The following is a 20,441-nucleotide window of genomic DNA, read 5'->3' as shown; positions in this document are numbered from 1 at the left end:
CCAGTGGTGACTCCAAGTCTAGTACGCATAGGAGGAGGGGCTCCACCTATGTTGCCACCCCAACCTCCTCCACTCAGAGTCACTCTAATCCATTAAGTGGAAGCTGAAGACGGGAGACCTTTCTAACTAAATACAAATACAAGTCGCCTATGGAAAGCTCAAATACTCCTAAGTATTGTGTCACACCTCCTAGCTATACCATTGCAATACACTTCTCTGATTAATATTGCGGGCAACATCGACCCAAGGTAAGGACATAAACTCATTGACTAGGAGAGCCCCGATCTCTTGTTATGCATGTGGAGGACCTTACATAAAATTGGAGTGCCTAAACAAATCTTACAAGGATGCTACACCATTGAAGAAAGTCTAGAAGCAAATGATCATGAGATAGCCAAGAAATTACCTCAATAGCCAAACCTAGTGGAAGAAAAAGAGTCTCTTATATGGTAGCTCAGGATGTGGTGGTTACCAGACTTAGCAAGAAGTGGTACGGACCACTGAAAAATTCAAATCCTCTCTAGCACCACTTTCCATCTACCTTAATTGTAAGAAAGGAGTCCCATCACACCGCCACAATTTGTTAAGGGAGAAATTAACCTTATCTCTCTCTTGCACCGTCCAAGGAAACTCTTCCTTGTAGTGAGAGTGGATAATCGAAAGAGAAAGAGAAATTTAGACAAGGAATCCATTCAATTTCCTAGGTTACCTCCTTCTCTTGGAAAAACGAGCAGTTTGAGAAATATAGATCTGTATTCAACTTTTTCATCTACACATGAAAATCATATCTCAGACCAGACGCATGTTGGCATTTGTATGATTAAACAGGCAGTTGTTGTTACGATTCATCCATAGAGTCCATAAATATTCTGACCGAATGCCATTCCACACTATTGCAGAGCATTTTAATTGCTGGCCTAAAAGAATTTCCTGCTAGTTCAGATCTCAGTTCTGTAGGGGTGATACAGATTGGTTCAAAAAGCGCAGTGCTTCTCTATTATGGGAGTAGTCAAAAGAAGAGGTCCAGTATGGTTTCTTGCTCTTTGTTACACCTAGGGCATAATCTATCCCCATATCCGATTTGCTTGGCTTTTGCATTTTTCCACAGTGCCTTATGCATGATCAACCATAGTAAGCATGATTTTTTTGGTGGTATCACTAGAGACCAGATTTTAGAAAATTTAAAACCCCATTATTTTTTATCCCACATTATATTCCATCTGTTATTGAGCTTACAATAGTGTAGCGGTATGGGTGGGATAGGTAGAAGCTTATGTTTTGATTTCCACGAGAATGCCTTCAGTGACATGGGTCACCTTAATTGGAGCACGACTGTTTTTCCCCCTTCCCATAGCTTTATCCTATTTGTGATCAACCAGATATCTTATCTAGGTAACCTGAATTGATCCTTGAGTTCCTGTTCAATCAACCATCTCTGGTTCTTCCTGCACCATAGTTGATCCCACATACTAATTAACTTTTTGTGTAGCTTGTGAGCTTGTTTGTATGAGTTTTCCTCTATATAGTTTCCCACTGCCCAAAGAAAACTAGACTGAGTCCAAATGCAAAATGTGGGCATGTTTCTTGCTTTTTTCGTATAGCCTGATTTTTAGCTTTAATCTATTCCATGCCTGCCATATGTTCCTGATCAATGTGCTACCTTTTGCGTTTATTTTTACCAGGCTGAAATACAGTAGCATTTTGGGGAGCTTCTTCCATGCATGATAGCAAGACAATCTAAAATTATCCAGATTTCTGTTGAGGAGTATTGCCCAATCTTCATGAGGATTGAATAAGCTTCTTATTAGCCATTTTGCAGCCATTCTATATGTCACATCCGTGATGTTTGGCAGACCTAATCCCCCCTGATTTTTTGGAAGGATACATATATGCCATGCAACTTTAGGAATTTTCCTGTCCTTTGCATTACTAAACCATAGAAAGTTTTTGCACAGTTTCTCTAGTTGTTTGAGATCTACATTGGATGGGCACCAGCATGACAGAAAGTAGATTGCAGTGGTGGGAAGAGAATGTGTTTAAGCACTATAATTCTGCTAGCAAAACTATGTTGTAAGACACTCCACTTTTTGAATTTATTCTACAATTTTCCATGAGATTTACTCCAAAACCCATCAGTATACCTAGAAGCCGAAAAATGTGACCCTCCATTAAACATTTGCATCCTTGACCTAGGAGCCACTAAGGAAAGTCATTGAGCATGGTTTTGATACCTGTTTTTGCATGGTGGTTGATTACCAACCCTGATGCTAAACAAAAGAGTCTAAGGCATTCCTAAAATACAAAAATAGATAACTAGTCATAATAAATAAGCCCATTGGTGTCATCTGCAAACTAGGGGAGACATGTTTGCCCTTTGTTGTTAGGTAAGGCTATACCTTTAGCTGGCCTTTGTCCATACCATTTTGAAGCAACCAGCCAAACAAAAGAGTCTAAGGCATTACCAACCCCTTGATGCCAAACAAAAGATTCTAAGGCATTACCAACCCCTTGATGCCAAACAAAAGATTCTAAGGCCTTCCCAAAATGCAGAAATAGATAACTGGTCATTATGAATAAGCCCATTGGTGTCATCTGCAAACTGGTGGAGACATGTTTTCCCTTTGTTGTCAGGTAAGGCTATACCTTTTAGCTGGCATTTGTCCATAGCATTTTGAATCAACCAGCCAAGGGCATTTGCTGTAATAGCAAAGAGAAGAGGAGCTAAGGGATAACCTTATCTTATGGATCTCTTAAGAGCAAATGTTTCAGTGAGATGTCTGTTGACTGTCACTCTAGCCTGTGCATTTCCAAATAGGACTATGATCGTATGAACAAAGTTCGATCCTAGCCCATATCTATGAGGGATTCAAGGATGAAACTCCAATTTAGTCTATCATAATCTTTATCAAAGTCAATCTTGAAGAACATGAAATCATGTTGAGTTTGCTGGGCATGCTCTACTCCATCCCACATTGCTATGATGGCATCCAAGATATATCTGCCCTTAATGAAACCTTTTTGTTTCGGCCTTATCCAATCTTTAAGATGTCTGGAAAATCGATTGGCCATGGATTTTGCATAGATTTTATATACAGTGTTCAGTATAGTAATCAGTCTCCAGCTTGAGATGTCATCTTTGGGGCCTCTTTTGTGAATTAGTTTGATGACCCCTTCATTTATGGAGAAAGGGAAGGCACCAAATTTGGATGATTCTTTCCATACCTTAAGCAAGGGATCTAATAGTAAGTCTTTTAAGGTTTAATAGAATTTTATTGGCATACCATCCAATCCCAGGCTCTTGCCATTTTGCAATGGCATCAATTGCCTCCTCAAGCTCTCCCTTGGATAAATCTTCTTCTAGAATGGCCAAGAGACTCATAGATACAGTTTTCTTTTTGCAAACTGAAATGAAGTGCATTGCTTCTTTTCTACCTTCTATCATCTTGTGTCCCAAAGATTACAGAAAATGGTTCTTTGTCAATCTCCGTGTTCTCAGCTACTATTGATTCTACATGACTACCTCTTTTATCCTTTAAAATAGGAATATGATTTATGGCAGCCTTTTTCTTTAGGAGAGAACATTTCTCTAGAGGGTTTATCTATCTTTCCAACACACCACTCTCTTAAAAAGACTTTATGTGAATATCTTCCTCCTTCCTAAGTGTATCTCTTGCTTTGATCAATTCCTCTTGAAGATCTATCTGTCCTTGGTTGACTTTTTCCTCTAGAATTTGCACCTCTTAATACTTTTTCCCTCTCCTGTCTATCCTGATTTTGGCGACCTCCTCCTTAATGTCCTGTAGCACCTTTTGAGAGTCTTTAACTGCTTGAGACCAGGCTTTTGTCGGGGATTTGTGGACAAGAAAGTGATGGTGCCAGATTTTCTTTAGTGTTCTTCTCACTAAGGGGAGTTGGAAGAGCTTAGGGTCAGTGTGAAACCAACCTGCTCTAACCTTTTGTTCCCCTTGCGACAATGTACACAGAATCGGGTAATGATAAAAAAGAGTAATACTGTGTTGGAGTTTCACTTTTCCATTTAGAAAAAGATTGTTGATACTCATGGAAGTGTAGCATCTATCAAGCCTTGCTTTTCTTAGCTGGGTGCCCACACAACCATTGCCCCATGTGAAATCATTGTCACAGGCTAAGTCCTGAAGATCGTGGATTCCTTTTACGTCTATCCACTTGTTTCTTTCCTCCAGACCTCGAATTGTGTGCCCCATGCCCATTAACCTATCCTTAGGGGATTCTACCATATTGAAGTCTCCAACAATGAAGTGGTCCTTGGCACCACAATGGAATCATGTGTTGGGAATATTTTTATATACTAGAGGTTAATCCATGAGGAATCTTGTGCCTGCATTGATAGAAATGAAGCTGGGAAGTTCATAGCTCAAATCAACTTCCACTAAGGCCTGTGGGTACGACCTTAGGTTCAAGTCAGAGTTTTCTCTCATTCCAAGTACCCTCCCTAAAGGTTCGAGTAGGAGTTTGATTAAAGAGTGGAGATGAAGAGGGAGATTGGGTAACTCTACCCATATCGAATAGAGAGTGGGTTTAGGGCCAATTGGAGAAAATGATGGAGTCCACCGAAAGAGATATAGGGGGGAGTTTCTTGCGAATCCACTGTCCAGCACCTAAGGCATTTAGGGCCATATTTTTCTCCTTGAACAAGAAACAGAAGTAATTATTTGGGAGTTATTGTGTGTGTTCTACCATAATCCCTCTCGAGATCCAATTGGCCCTCATCCATGCTTTGAGGACCTCTGCTAGAGGTCTTGGCCCATAGCATAATCCAATTAATGCCTTAGTCTGGTAAGTTAACTGTCACTTCTATACAAGCTCCATAGGAAGAGAGACAGTAATCTTACCAGGTCCGCTTGACGGATATTATCATTAAGCATCTCTAGTGCTTCCGTTCTTATGATGTTTGGGTCGATCTCTGTCCTCCTCGAACCTCCAAGCTTCTTCCACAGAGTTCCCTTCAGTTGATTCAGCTCCATTTCGCTTAGGTAGTAGTATCTTATCTTGACAACTTTGTTGATTCTCCTCTTCTTCGAGTTGGATGGTCCCTCCTGGTTCTCTATGGAGTGTTTGAAGGATTGTGTGATTTGGGCGAGAAGAAGAGTAATGGGTGGGAGAGAATAGGTTGTTGGCATAGACGACAACCTCTATCACGTAAAGGAAAGAGGGGTGCCTTTTGCATGGAGTCCATGTGGCTCACATGTTGGAAGATAAGTCATGGCAGCTGGCTTTGTTTCCACACTTTTGCATAATGGAGAATCAGATGAAACACATTGTGGATCCTCGTGGTAGAGGGTAACAACAATTGGTAGGTAACCTCACTAATTCTTCTCAATACCTTGTAAGGTCCATAAAAGCGATGAGCAAGATTTGTATTGGTTTCTCCCTTCAATGAAGCATACCTTGACTTTGGGATTCTTAAGAATACATAATCCCCTTCTTTGAACACCACATGCTTTCTTGACTCATCAACATATAGCTTCATATGGTTTTGTGCCTTAGTCATGTTATTCCTGCACCTTTACAATATTGCACACATCTTCTCAATCTCCTCTTTGGCTTGAGGATTCACTTTTCCTCATTGAATACAATAGGAGGTATATGCACCTTATACCCATACATGGCTTCAAATGGAGACATGCTAATACTCATGTGATAGTTGTGTTATGACAAAATTCAGTTAGGTGCAGCCATCTATTTCATGAAGCTTAGGTGTCATAACAATAGTGGTTTACTCATGTTGAGGAGGAGGACAAAGTACAATTTGTCGTGTTGCATTTGGAAGATTATGCCCATTCATGGTGGTGGTTTACTCAACATGAGGGTATGCATTTTGATACTTGGGAGGCATTCAAGGATGCCATGTTTCAAAACTTCACATCTCCATTGGAACGAGCTCAATTGGTGGGACAATGGTACGATTTCGAGTAAAAGAGAAGCTCCGTCAAGGAGTATAGTAGCCAATTTAGAAAACTTTTCATGTTTGTTGGGGAAATGAATGAGTATAACAAAATGGTGAAATGCATACATGAATTGCAATCATCACTTGGGACTGATATGAAGGCTTAAAGACCTCAAACTTTGCAAGATGCCATGTATTACGGGGAGGTCTTCGAATCTAAGTGTAAGGTGGGTGTTGCAAATATATGGAATGTGGGGACAACTAAACCATCTACTTTCAGCCCAAATGCAGTCAAATGGCCAACTTCTACCTCTTTAACACCTTATGTACCTCGTGCAAGCTTCACTCCCATACAATGATATCCTAGTGTGTATGGACAGCCAAGAAATGTGAAACGCAGTGATTCTATGGCCAAACCTCCACCGAAAAGTGATGCTAAATCCTCTTCCCTCCTTCAAGGCAAAGTGATTAAGTAATTGACACAAGCGGAGATGGATGAGAAGAGGAAGAAGGGAGTTTGCTTCATATGGAATGAGAAATGGAGTCCCGAGCATAAAAAGATTTGCAAGAAATAGCCCCATGTAAAGGCTCCCAAAGATCAATGCAATCATAGGATCATGTAGACACATGTATGTGCTTGCTTTAGGCTAAGCTTTAGCACTAGCATGAAGCCACAATTTTTACTATTTTCATGGACAGCACTTCACCCTTTGCCATCACTTTATAGCCATCATTATTGTCCAAGAAAATCATCCAAATGACAAATAGAAGCTTCAATAAGCCAATGGCAACATAAGTGTATGTACGGAGATGTGATGCTTGCTTAATGCCAAGTAAGGACACATGAGAAGGCCAAAAAATTTCAAAAACACTAGCCCAGTTATACCATACTCATGCATCCCCGAATCACCTCAATGGTAGGCACATTGACCATGCAAAGGCCTTCCAAAACTCATAGACAATGCATACCATCATTGCATGTACCCTAGAGAGTGTAAGTGGCAATAAAAGAAGTAAAGCAATGGCATTCAAATGACCCTAAAATGCAACCTCAGAGACCACCATTACATAGGCAAACACCTTCTACAACCCAAAGCAAATCACATTGGTCTCCAATGGTCATGGTGAAGCTCTTCATGCTCTAGAAATCATGTATTTTGGTGGCAACCTCATGATGCAGAAATGGTGACCTTCCTACATATTTATGGGTTGGATGTGATGCAAAATACTTGCTCTATAATAGCCCCAAGGAATGACAACCAAGAAAACCTTGAAATGCATGCAATGACTATGGAGAACTTGCACACAAGAAGAGGATTACTCAGAAATATTTTGATTAGTATCACTAATCACCAATTTTGGTCCTCTTTTTCAAATTTTTGGAGCGTCTATCCTAAAATATATCCCAATCAAACCCATGGTTCCAAAACAGACTAGAAACAACAAAAATCAAAAGATTCAACTATCCAATTTTTTATTTCTTGATCAATAAAATCAAGGATTTCTCAATTTTTCTTGAAACTAAGATGAAAATGGATCAAAGACATGGCTTTGATACTACTATAGTGATGGAGAGGGACAGAGAGAGAGAGAGAGAGAGAGAGAAAGATGCATTCATAATCGACCACATGTACTCAAGCGAGTACCATCATAGCCATGGAAGCTTGAAGCTCCAAGAAATTATGATTTGATTAGTAAATGATTAGTTATCTCTAATTACGATTTGTTCACTTATATACTTGCCTACCTTTTCACACTTATTAATGTTAGATCCCCATACTTGCCCGATCATATCCATGCATGGCATCCCTTATGTCCAAGACCAATTTGGTTACCGTTTGCTCTCCTAACCACTTGCTATCGTAAGTTCAAGCATAAGTGCCCATGGAAGGGAACCAAGTTCAAGATGTTGTAAATGAAGTGATTAGTGATGGAATGGTATATGTGGTTAATGCTCCATTGAGTGATGATCCACAGTTAATATGTGGTACCACATTCTATTTTTGAACATGGGCAAAACTCAACCGCAATGAAATAAGAAAGGGTATCTCTACATGACATTAGTGGGCAATTAGTGAATGAAGGCATACCGGTGCACACTAGTGGACGTGATAAATCTCATGGAGAACATCACTTTGGATATGTTAAGGATTGCTCTCACCAATACAATCAAAGATACACAAAGAGATGTCCAAAAGGCGGTGCTCTACATTAGTAGTGAGCTCGTGCGTCAAGGCAATGAGAATGCCAAGTTGATGCATCAAACGGTGAACAAGATGGACGAAAGTTTTGCAACTCTTGAAGACCGGATTTTGGGTGTACAAAGGGACTGTAGTGATGGAGAGAGAGAGAGGATGGAGAGAGAGAGAGAGAGAGAGAGAATGCACTCATAATGGGACTAAAGTACCACATGCACTCAAGGCAGTACCACCATAGCCAATGGAAGCTTGAAGCTCCAAGAAAGTATGATTTTGGGTGTACAGAGGGACTGTAGTACCACATGCACTCAAGGAAATACCACCATAGCCATGGAAGCTTGAAGCTCCAAAAAATTATGATTTAATTATGGGTGTACAGAGGGACTGTAGTACCACATGCACTCAAGGGAATACCACCATAGCCATGGAAGCTTGAAGCTCCAAAAAAGTATGATTTAATTAATAAATGATTAGTTATCCCTAATTACAATTTGTTCACTTGTATACTTGCCCACTTTTTTACACATATTAATGTTGGGCCCCATACTTGCCCAGCCATATCCATGCTCATGGGCTTCCAAAACCAAGCCCTTTATTACACAAACGGCCATCTCCCAGCCCGCATAGCCACCTCTCAAGGTACTCTCCAGCCGGCTTCCTTTTAGCACAAGGAAAGTATAGAATTCCCCCAAATCATCACAAAGGCCACAAATCACTGCTTTTGTTAAGTCGGCCAGAACAGAATAGATAAGAGTAAAGTGGATGGGAAGGGCAAAAAGAGTATGTAACGTAAAGCAATATATTTGCATATGATTTGGGAAGGCCCTACTCTTCTTAAGCCATTATTATTGATGATCTTGCATATTGACATGCTAAAGCAGACCCAACAGCTTCCTGAAGATGAAAGAAACCCATAGCGCGAAGCAACAGCCGCAATCAGTTGAATGGGCATGGCGTTGCATATGACAAGTGATAGAATAGAGGATGCGGGAAAAACTAGAGTGATGCATAGGGTTACAAGCTCGGCTCCACTTTGTTTCTGATTCTTTGCTTTGATACTGCTGTTTTCTGCAGAGTGCAGTGCATCCTTAGGGACGTTTGGGTTCACTCTGAAAAGCATGGAGTAACGATAACACCGATAGAGACAACAAGGCGTCAATAGCAAGAGAAGAGGTTGGCCACGCAATGGCTAAGTAGGAGAGACTGAAGGTAGAGAGAGCCAACTTTGAGGAAAAGCACACTGGACGTTGGTCTAACAGAGCAAAGGCAAAACTTGCAGCTTGCGTAATGACACATTATATGCGCCTACCTTTAGACAAAGTGTTACTTCAAGAAAATGCATAGACTAAGGATGCAATCAAGGGCTGATCGCTAAATTACAGAGCAAAAAGTATTCATGGCCAAAAGAAGCCCAAAGCTAAGAATCCATAGTGCTTTGCATGATGGTTGAGACCCCCACAATGGATAGAAAAGCAGTCAAACTTGTTCGTAAGGGATATGGGTTGAGTACTTACAAATTTTGAGGTGTTGATGAAGAATTTGTTGCAGTAATGGTGGCATCATCCTGACTGATCGCATGAGTGCGCATTGATCATGAATGCTTAGGCAAAGAATTGGTAGAAGGTGGTAGCTCGTGGGTCACGACTCGGGAAGGTAATGGCCATGTGGCTAAATACTGCAAAATCAAATTGATGCTTATTAAGCTTAGACCTTAAGGTAGGTCTTGTTGAAGGACTGCATTCTATTTGTAAGATACACTTTAAGCAATGCCAAAGCCACAAATTCAGGCACTTAACAGAAAATTTAATCAGTCATTAATATTCAAGGATATCAACGTTCAAGCCGTTTGACAATTCTTCATCCATTAAAGCCAGGGGGATGTAAGAGTAGTTTTTGGTCTCAGTAGCTGGAGCAAGGTTGGTTCCTTCGCCTTCGACAAGAGTATTACGCTTTCGAGCTTCTGGCAGTGATGACAAGAGTGTACCCATAATGATAATGAAGGAGAATGAGGAAAAATTAAAATGTAGCACATTTAGGGTCTGAAAACATCCTGACAACAGTAAACTGGTTAGAGATCATATTACATAGAAAACAAGATAATCTCTGTAAGAGGCCTGCTTTTATTAGAGATGGAGAGCAAGCCAGAGCCTAGGGCCCTAAATGAGAGAGAGAGAGAGAGAGAGAGAGAGAGAGAGAGAGATTTGAGCAATTTAATTTTTCCGAAATGTCCCTACCCATCGCTTCAGCCTCTGCCTTTCACAAAGACAAGCCAAAAACAGTAAGGTAATACTTGTTCACACTTAAGTAAAGACCAATATTGATGTAGACAGTACATTGTCTGGCACTGACAAACCAATATTATACAAATGTCCAAAACAATTAAAGCCATAGACCTATATCAATGCGAAGGTACAGGATTGCAAAACCCCACTTCCGGGCAAGCACCATGGTCCAGACCCTTGCATATGTGCAAATGAATTTAAGCCTCCCATGCCTGAAGAGGTGTGAACCTCGTCTTTGGCAAAGAGCTTTTCAAGGCTACCCAAAAGAAAATTCTTGATGCAGATAGGACATTGAAACTGCTTGATCCATGTAAATATCAAATGCTTTGCCACTCAAAATGTACCACCCTCCGCAGTTCTCTCTGTTTAGTCTGTGTATACTGAACGCTTGAATTACATACAATTTCTACCGATTCGGGTAAGTCATCCAGACAAGGATTCCTAAAGACCTTGAATGAAAAATATGCAGTGCTAATATAGAACAAGCCAGTCTCATAAGATGAATCAGTGCTTTTGCAAGGATAAACTGAGGCGCAGCTCCAACAAAATCCTAGAGGTAAACGTACAATGTGTGACTTGCCAAGGGACAGTTGGTACCTACTCCCCCAACGCATTGATGAAGATGGGAAGGGTGAGAAAGCTTCACTGAATGGTATGATGCCTAGCTTTTAAGAGTCTCATCTTGTGTCTTCATGAAGAGCCGGTGTCATGAGGAGTTGCTAAAAAAGCCCTTCCAAAACAGCAATCATGACCTCGGATGCTTACCCAAGTGGGAAAGGACCCGCACACTCCTCTTCCCGAACTCTATGGTTTCTAGCCTGCCATTATCAAAACTCACAGTGAACTGTGACTGTAGGGGTAAAACTTCAGTCACCCTTCCTTTGCACCTGTCAAACCCCAAAGAAAAGGGGGGAGAAAAATGGCTTGTTATGACCAGGTTCAAGAAAGCCATACACATCACATGTTAAGGCATTCGTAAGCAAAGCTGTGTGTTCTCACCACGATCGATCCCTGAGACGAAAAATCTCAACCCTTTTCCCAACTGCATCTCCGCCAAGCTTCCTTAAAATCCAGTTGTCATCAGAAAGTTTCCCATCTTCCTCTTTCACGTGTGATTCAACCTCCTGTTCATGAGCAGCTGGTTTCCGCATCTCCAATGAATGATGTTTCTTCCTCTTTGACCGCTGCCCACGAAGGGCACTGCCATTGATATGCTTTGGAGAGAATTCTCTTTCTGCATTTTCCGAAACCACATCATTATCACCCATTGGTTGCTTCAATTTCAACTTGAAAGAAACTTTGGAAACCGAATCTTTATGAGCTACTTCCTCTTCTGAGTTTCCACTAAGATACGTTTTCAATCTCTTCCTTGGAGACCCCAATGAATCTTCATCTTGAATCATCCCTGATGTTGCATCCCTTTGTATCCTTTTGGCCATGATTGATGAAATACCTTGCTTACCAGATGAGGTTTCATTTGAGTCGAGCTCATCATCGTCATGTGTGTGTTCAGAACTTTTGGTGGGTTTCTGCACATTTGAATCCTTGTCCTGATACTTCACACTAGGCATGCGACACCCTTTGAAAATCTCTCGTGGAACTCCCCAGGCATGAGCTGGAGAAGCATCAAAAAAACAAAATCATCAGGTTTCAGTTATTTTCTAAATTACATATTTCCAGTAAGAGTTCTGACAGCAGGTTCATAAACATAGATTCGACTGCATCTTTTGAACAGTTTTCAAGGCATCTCAAAAGTAACAGCTCAGGCTGCTCTACATTTAATGTTATAACTCATGCCCTCTCCTCATACATCCCAAAAAAAAGCTCTACATTTAATGTTAAAATCATACCCTCTCCTCATACATGTTGGATTTAGGGTTTGGAGAGAGCCTAAAGTGGAAAGAAGTCGTGATTAAGCATGGTGATCATGCTAATTAATATGATTAACACTCCATGATACTAGCACAAGATATGGACACACGGGACTTTTAACTTTTGGTGCTTCACACTGTACTTCCTTGAGAGTCCGCCACCTCCTTTCAGCTCCTTGGCCTCGCCTTTAATTTTTTCCGCCCCTTTTCATAGCTCCCACTCCGTCTCCTTCCCCCCCGGTTCGCACACTTCCCATGAAGGCAAGGGTTAGAGCTTTTTCCTTTTGTGGCACAGTGTCGCCGCCTTCGGTCCTTTCCCTCAGGAGGGCTTTTTGCACATCCAAGGGCTTGGTCCAATTCGAAAAAAAACGACGTCAAAACTGCCTGTTACTTAGTGCTAAAACGCACGAGAAAAAACACGAAATCTGTGCCTGCAGGTCAAATTGATCAAAACCCTTTAAGACATCATCTATTGGGTCAACAAGCAAGCTATGTTACATGCGGAAGCTTTAGGAGTCTCCTTTCAGCCCTAAACACATCCTGGAACATGCTGATGCAAAACGCATGCAGAAGAGAGAGCAGAGAGAGAGAGAGAGATAGCTGAGTATTCAGTATATTCTTATAGTACAAAAAGGTAGTACAGATTCTGCAGCAATAGGCTGCCTTCATGAAAAGGTGTGTAATCTAGTCTATGCCTAAATCTAAAACCCAGTCCTGGCTGGACTGAATGGTCTCAACAATGAGAAACTTGTGACTTTTTATAGGCCTTGGAATGACTTGGTGAACTGGCCGACTGTTGGTCGGCCAGCTCCTGGACAAAGTCCACCAGTTACTGTTACCGATAGGTCCAGGTCCTTTTCCTCATTCGTGCGCTGGCCAACAGCAACCTTGTCCACCACCCCACCACCAATCCAATCCCTTACCAAAACAGCAACCTACGCTCCAAAACTCAGGTTCTGATCTGTCTTTGCATGTCTTGCACATCACATTCCCCTCTGCTAAACTTGATGGCGGGATTCCAACTTCTATTCTTGGATGACTGTCATCATCCCATTGTCTATTCACGGAGTCCCCTTGTCAACCTTTTCACTGAAAACCCGGACCGGTCTCCAAAAACACTCTAACTCTGATGAAGATCCGTGCATCTGTTCCATCCTATCCCCTTTTCATTCCTGCCCTGTCCCTGAACACTTTCTCTAGTCTTATTTCTTCATTATTGAGTCTCACACTCTCACCCTTGGAGGATCATTGTCCCTTGGAACTGTTGCCTGAAAAGCCTTTCTTGGTGTGCCCCAATTGGCACCTGACTCACAGGACTCCCATTCCCTTGGGCTTGTGGAACACCACCAACCAATCTCTTGGGAATTCTTCCATGTCTTGTGTTCCTTTCCTTGGGCCTCGTACCTATGCACTTTCCTGTACCTTGGACTTGCGCACTTTCATCTGGGAATGAATCGGTGTTTAGCCTTGCTAAGCCTCATGCTCTGATACCAACGTTACATGTGGAAGCTTTGGGAGTCCTCTTTCAGCCCTAAACACATCCTGGAACCATGCTGATTCAAAACGCATGCAGAAGAGAGAGCATAGAGAGAGAGAGAGAGAGAGAGAGAGAGGTGAGTATTCAACATATCAGCAGCACCATGGACAGCCAAGGGTATGTCACGTCTGGTGAACACACCCAACCACTGTGGGGGGGGGGGGGAGGGGAGGGGGTCTGGGATCAAGCAAGCCACCGAGGGGATCGAAGAATCAATGTCAAGGCTAAGTTTGTCCTTGCCTCGTATATCAATGAGGCTCCTCTCCTAGGCCTTCGGGGAGAGTTGTTTGAAAAGAAGCCCCCATACTCAAGGCTCCCCGCGATACGTGTGGGCGAGCCCCCAACATATGGCCATTGGGTAAATGGACAAAGGGATTCCATATCAAGGGCTGATAGAGGTACTCGATTGATGAAATTGGAGTGGACTGCTAAGGGCTTAAGGTGGTCCCAAGCTCGCCGGAGGTTGGCTGCAAACCTGTCCTCACAAGCTAGGCTAACGCCCTGAGTCTGCATCTCTAGGAAGATCATCTTGTACTTTGTGGCCAAGGATCTCCCAAAACGGGGGTGCGGGGGGGGGATCGGGGCTAGGAGAAAGTCCCTCCGGGACTCGCCTCCTAGAAGAAGTCCAACAACTATCAACTTGCCCAAAAAGGCACGGCTTCGAATAGAGGGGTCGATGATGCCGAGGCCCCCCTTGTGTTGAGGCTGGATGATCACTCTCCAGGCCACCTTGGCCCTCGCATGCCTCCCATTGCTACCAACCCAAAGAATGTTGCAGATCAACTGCTGAACGTAACCAATGCAGAGCCCGGAAATAGCTCAAACCCACTCCTCTGGAAATCCATTCAGCACATGGTTCCCTCGAGGAAACTCCAATCCGCCTTGTCATAGGCTTTCTCAAAATCAAGAAGGAGAACTATCAAATCCTGCTGCCTCAACCTGGCCGAAGCAGTCACCTCCCAAAAAGTGAAGATGTTGTCTAAAATTCTCCCATCTTGAACAAAACCTGTCTGTGTGCCGTGAATCAATTCGAGGAGGAACGGTTGCAGTCACCCTCTAATGGATTTGGCTAAGATTTTATATGCAGTCCCAAGGAGGGTGAGGGCCTCCAGTGTCGAATCTCCAATATGTCACCACCATCCTTGGGAATCAAATGAATCAATCCCTTTGATAGCCTCTTTGGCATGGAGCCCATGGTCATAATCTCATTGAAGGCAGCTTTGAAGTCGCCTTCCATGAGATCCCAATGATGAAGAAATAAGGAAACAAGAAGCCCATCCTCTCCAAGGCATTTGCCCTTGTGTAGAGCCAGCAGAGCCTCTTCAAGCTCCTCTGAAGTAAAGGGGCCAATAGGAAAGTTTGGAGAGCGGGGGACCACATCTTTCCTATGCCACCAAACCCGCTCACATGCATCCCTCACCTGAGAGGATAGGGGGGCACTCGTGAGTAGGGAACGTAAGAAATCCGTGGCAATGGGTAGCATGTGGGGAGGATCAACAACTATAGATCCATCCTAGCCTCGCAATATGTGGATACCATCTCTCTGCCTTTGTGGGCTTGAAATCTTGAAGAAATCTCCGATGACCCTATCTCCCACTTGGGTCCAAAAGGAAGCTCTAGCATGATATGTGTACTCCACCCTTCACACGGGCTACAACCAACTGGGCCTCAATCCATGGGCTATTCAGGGTACTCTCTTGAAGCCGTTGTAGGGAGGCAAGGCTCCATCAGATGCTTCTCTCATGCTCTCTGTGATGCCAGCTAGTCTGCTCTGTGCGGTCTTTTGCAACAAACGCTGATCTCTCTAAGGCATGTGTCCAAAGCCTCTGTGGCTGAACCAATGAGGAAATCTAGACCCCCCCAATTCTCCTAAATCCTATTGCAAATCTCAAAATCCTGTATGAGGCTATCTCGAATCTAGGTGCTCAAATGTATGTCTTGCTTCCATTAGTCCTCCACGGAGAGAATGACGGGTGCATGATCGGAGAAAGTAGTGCCTGCCAAAATACCAACCATGCCACCTTGTCCGCAATCCCACTCGTCCACATAAAACCGATTCTAATAAAGCAAATACACCATCTGTGGTGGGGGCCATATAGAGGGTATTTGGGACCCAATACTGTGTCCTCTCCTCTCCCCCTCTCTCTCTCTATTTTCTGCACATCTTCATTCAGTTTGTGCGTTAATTCCATCACGAAAAGTGTGCTGATTTTCTGAGCATTGAAGTTACCGATCTTCTCCGAAGCTTCCGCATGTTACACCGCCGTCTGCAACATGTTTAAATCACCACCCATGCACCAGAAGTAGGCTTGCAGGGGGGACAGACGGAGTGTGCTCCAAAAAGTGGCTCTCCTTGTTGTGGAGTTTGGTGCATAGAGGTTCAGGAAGCCCAAATGTCCTCTTCAATCCTAATGATCACTCACTGAGCTCTCCGAGTGACAATGGTGCCTAAATCAATCATTGCGGCAGGTAAGAGGTCCTCGTTGATGGAAATTCATACCCTACCCTAGATCTCGGAGGGGCCAAAGGCATGGGACCAAAAGGTGTGACTCTTGCCTTGAAGAATCTTCCTACAAAATGGTGAGTACGACCCTCAGATAGATGATTCTCCAAGAGGAAGAGAATGTCAATAGGTCTTCCAGCTATGGCTTTGTGAAGCTCCTCTCTGAGGATTGTGCGCCTCTACAAACATTGCGGTCCTACCAAACAGTGGATGTTCCATGAGACAATCCGCATAACTAAGAGCGGTGGGACGTGGAACTGTCGAAACTGCCCTCCACTCGAAGGGTCTTGGGTGTTGGTTTGGATGGAGAGTAATCACAATCTGTCCTAGGGCGAAGCCTCGCCAGGTGGTCACAAATCTTGCCCTGCATGTGGAGCCACTTTGTCCAGGCCCTAGAATATGCATACGTTGGGCTCCACCTGTCATAGTGAAGATATCTGTAGTAGGGAGTGAGGTACTGCCACCAAAACATGAAGAAATACGAAGAGAAGCACCTCCAGAGACTGCAGGACACCAGCTCCCCTCTCGGGTCCTTGTCACGAGAGTCGCCCTTCTCCATCTGTGCCAATGGCCAGAAGTGAGTGAGCACGTCGGTAATGTGTAGATCTTGTAGATGATGTGAGAGCTCTATTGTCTGCCCATGAATGGCGGCAGACATAGACTCGGTGCTCTAGTCTGTCCCCGGCGCCGCACTCAGAGGGAAGGAGAAGATCATTGCGCCACTCTCAAGGGTGGAGGGCATGAAGTGATGCAAAACGCAAAATCATGCAGATATGGATAGGGACCACCGTATCCTCAAGGATGCCCGCTTTATCGACGGGGAGACGTCGTAAGAAGCTGTAGTCTACTGGCTGCGCTAGAACTCGAGAGGGGCCGCTTGGCAACTCTGGAGGGAGAGCATGCACCAGAGAGGCAGGGATGGTCATCTCCACTGGCTCTGAGAAACAGTAGATCAAGCAACGAACATGCTAGTCTGCTGCCTATGATCGGGAGATGAGCTAGCTCTCAGGGGGTTTGTACTAATCACTCGTGTTTTGCGTTTAGGAGATCCATGGGGTTGTAACACTTGGTATCAAAGCAACCTAAACATAGAAGATCACACAATGTATTGGTGAAGGTCTCCGTAAGCTTTTCCTATTTGCTTTTGATGGTTCCTTCCAAAGACCTGATGGCTCTTTCCCCTGTGTTCCGTGGGTTTCACAAGGAGCAGACATAAGTGGAGGCTTAATTTGCTTAAGTATTGAGAAGAAGATTTTTGATAGGTTCTTGAGTTGTACTTAGTTGAACAACATGGACTAGGATTCTCCTTGATTACTTGATTTCATGGTACAATCTAAGGAACCAGATCTGAAGGACTAGATCCGGACCATGTAGGGGTGATCTGAGAGGGGAACCCAAGAGTAGTTGATCTCTTGGGAGGTTTAGATGAAGATACACACCTTGGAGATGTATACCTTGGTGTCCCATCTGGTACACGATATCTGACAGATTATTGTTTGGATATTTGAGTGGGTCGTGTTGTAAATGGGTTTTTTCCTTCTGGCTAAAATCCCTCACGTGTAAAGAAGAATTAATAGCCTTCTTTGGCTGGTCTTGTCAAGGTAGCCTTGAGTTTGTTTAGATAAATTCTTGGATGCAGATGTACTTTGGTGTTTATTCTGTGACTCGTGTGTTGCTAAAGTGGGAACCCACGACTTGGTTCCTAAGACTAGGAAAGCAAATTGTAACAGGAAAGCCTGAGACACCAGCTAGGGGCCGGACGTGAGGTCGAAGCCATGCTGCCACCTCGCAAAGAAGGCCTGGGCCGTACGCAGTTTGCTTCACATGCTTGCGAAAGGAGTATATCCCCCTACGACAGAGTGGATTGGGCTTTCCTTGAGGGCACCATGTTACGGATGGGATTCTTGGCAGGATGGATCCGGGGAGTCTCTGCACGTTATTCCACCACAAGGGACAGATTTCCAATCACCAGATCAGTTTGTCAGGGGTGTCCTCTCACCCCTTTCCTCTTCCTCTTTGTTGCAGAGGCAATGCGCAGTTTTCTGTCCGCTTAGGGGACAAGGTTACAGGGTCTTCGTCTCCCCATCATATCTCAGAAGGAGCTTCTAGACTCTGGGTTTGCAGATGATATAGCTGCCTACTACCCCTCAACAGAGGTAGGGAATCTTCAGAGGTATCCGCACGGAATCGAGGACTACTGCTTGGCCTCAGGCATGCAGATCAACTGGCACAAGTTGTGTGGTTTTTGGGTTTGATTCTCGCCCACCCTGGTTTGGCATCCAGTTGAGCCTTTTTCAAGGGATACCCAGTGTAACCCTGGTCAGATATTAGGTGGGGATTGATATCTCACCAGAGCAGCAACTTGCTCCTCTTCTTCTCAACATTCGACAGAAGCTCCTCTACTAGGGTACTTCCCGTAGAGGCTGATACAGAGCATCATTGATCCAGCTATTCAGAGCAAAGCCCTTCTGGGCAAGCTAGTTTTTGAAGGCCTTCAGCCAAGAGGTGAGCCTTGGAAGGCTTTCCTATGCACTTGGATTTCAGCCGCATCCTGTCTCTTGGTGGCCCCTGAACCCCCAATGTGAGATGGATCTTCACGAAGGCCCACGCCCGTGTCGGCGTGGCCTCAGCTCCTCTTTTGAGGACCAATTTGCAGCCAATTTGATCAAAGCTTGGGGTCACCTCAAGCCAGCCCTCACCCAGTTGCCTCCGACATTTGATGAGGAGCCAGCCATTGTTGATATGGAACCCCCTCTTCAAGATGCCCAATGGCCACCCCTTGGTTACTCACACTCACATTCCATGGGGGCCCTCCGGTACAGCACCCGCTCAGTCTTTGGGAGAGTGGGCCAGCTTCACGAGGCTCCCCCTAGAGGACAGGACAGACACCTCGCTGGAATTCAGGGCCGAGAGCAGATCATCCTAGCCATCAACGCATCCACCCAGATTGGGTCAGAGGATCCAGATTCATGAGATCATTTGTACCCCAGCGGCGCCAGCTCATTGGTCCTCCTAGGGCATCTCTCCCAGCTCCCTCGGAGATTTTCGGAAGCACCTATGGGGCAGCTATCGGCCAAGGAAGATCACACTCTTCCTATCGCAGTTAGCCCACCACAGCCTCACCATCGACACTGGGTTGGCCATCGGAGGACAGCTGGCACAGTGTGCGCATCGCTGAGGATCCTTCCCCTGTACACGACAGTACCGGCCGCTCCGCGCACCATCACCTCAGGGGCAGTAGCTTGGGTGACTGAGTCCGGCCTCGTTCTCTCATACAAGGAGGCAGCAGGAGGGCAGGCTCTCCCACTCTCTTACTGCAGGATTGATAGTGTTCCTAGTCTTGACAGCTCATCAAAGACTTGGTCTCCGGGGACTTGTCAGAGATGAGAGACAATCAGCAGCATTTCTGCATAGCATATATGGTGGGCCCGTTGCACCGAGGCCATCAAGGAGGACACTTTCACTCTTCCTGCTTGCTGAGTCAATCCGTTTTCATATGGCCGACATAATTCATACCCTCCGCAGCCAGTGGGGGAAGCTACAGCGAGATTTGGATCACATGCGTAGACAGCGAGAGGCTTTTCTGCGCACACAGTGCCCACTGCCCAGATCCCTTTCAATCTGATCGCCGGGGGGGTGGGGGGGAGATCACTTGGAAGTTGGCATTACAGGCCACCTGTATGCTCTTCCCCTCTCCCTCCCCCACCCTGCCCCTCCCTCCCCTTGTATGAGGTAGGTTCCCTCCGAGAGTGGCCAGCCATGGAGGGAACCACCCTCCCCAGTTCCTACTCTACCTCTTTGGAGGCTTCTGAAATGTACATTTAGTCTATGGCTGTTTTTTTTAAACTAATATAAGGATTTCTTTTCTGGAAAAAAAATACAACATTGCGAGCTCAAAGAAGCAGCCAGTGTGAATATACAATGGCTCACCGGACACCAAAACCAGGAGCACTAAGGCAAGCACACACTTCGATAGTGAACACATGCAAGGCTGCATCTTAGCAAGCTTGGTGGCACCAATGGGCACATAGGTGCTGTGGGGCAAGTTCGAGCTTCATAAAATGGACTGAACAAATAGTCAGCCATTGTTGCAGCTTAAGGGCTATTCAAAGCTTGCTCCCTCC

General features: G+C 44.4%; 1 protein-coding gene across 6 annotated transcripts in view; it reads right to left on the bottom strand.

Annotated features, from left to right (window-relative positions):
* Positions 1 to 10,180: 10,180 nt before the first annotated feature.
* The window catches only part of LOC147611414 (uncharacterized), a 42,496-nt gene continuing 32,235 nt past the window's right edge, over positions 10,181 to 20,441 (bottom strand). For 4 of the 6 annotated variants that reach the window (XM_086784501.1, XM_086784504.1, XM_086784506.1 and 1 more), the window contains exons 12-13: positions 11,406 to 12,021; positions 10,181 to 11,293 (exon numbers count right to left, since the gene is read on the bottom strand). In XM_086784501.1, the coding sequence (XP_086640627.1) occupies positions 11,152 to 11,293; positions 11,406 to 12,021 (758 nt within the window). In that variant the 3' untranslated portion in view covers positions 10,181 to 11,151. The remainder of the gene's footprint in view (positions 11,294 to 11,405; positions 12,022 to 20,441) is intronic. The other 2 variants (XM_086784502.1, XM_086784503.1) reach the window with 2 other exon arrangements.

This window comes from Cibotium barometz, chromosome 47 (genome assembly GCF_041138505.1).
Source record: "Cibotium barometz isolate CiBa-2024 chromosome 47, ASM4113850v1, whole genome shotgun sequence".
Classification (NCBI taxonomy): domain Eukaryota; kingdom Viridiplantae; phylum Streptophyta; class Polypodiopsida; order Cyatheales; family Cibotiaceae; genus Cibotium; species Cibotium barometz.
The sequence above is the reverse complement of the archived record's forward strand: the minus strand, read 5'-3'. Positions and strand labels throughout refer to the sequence as shown.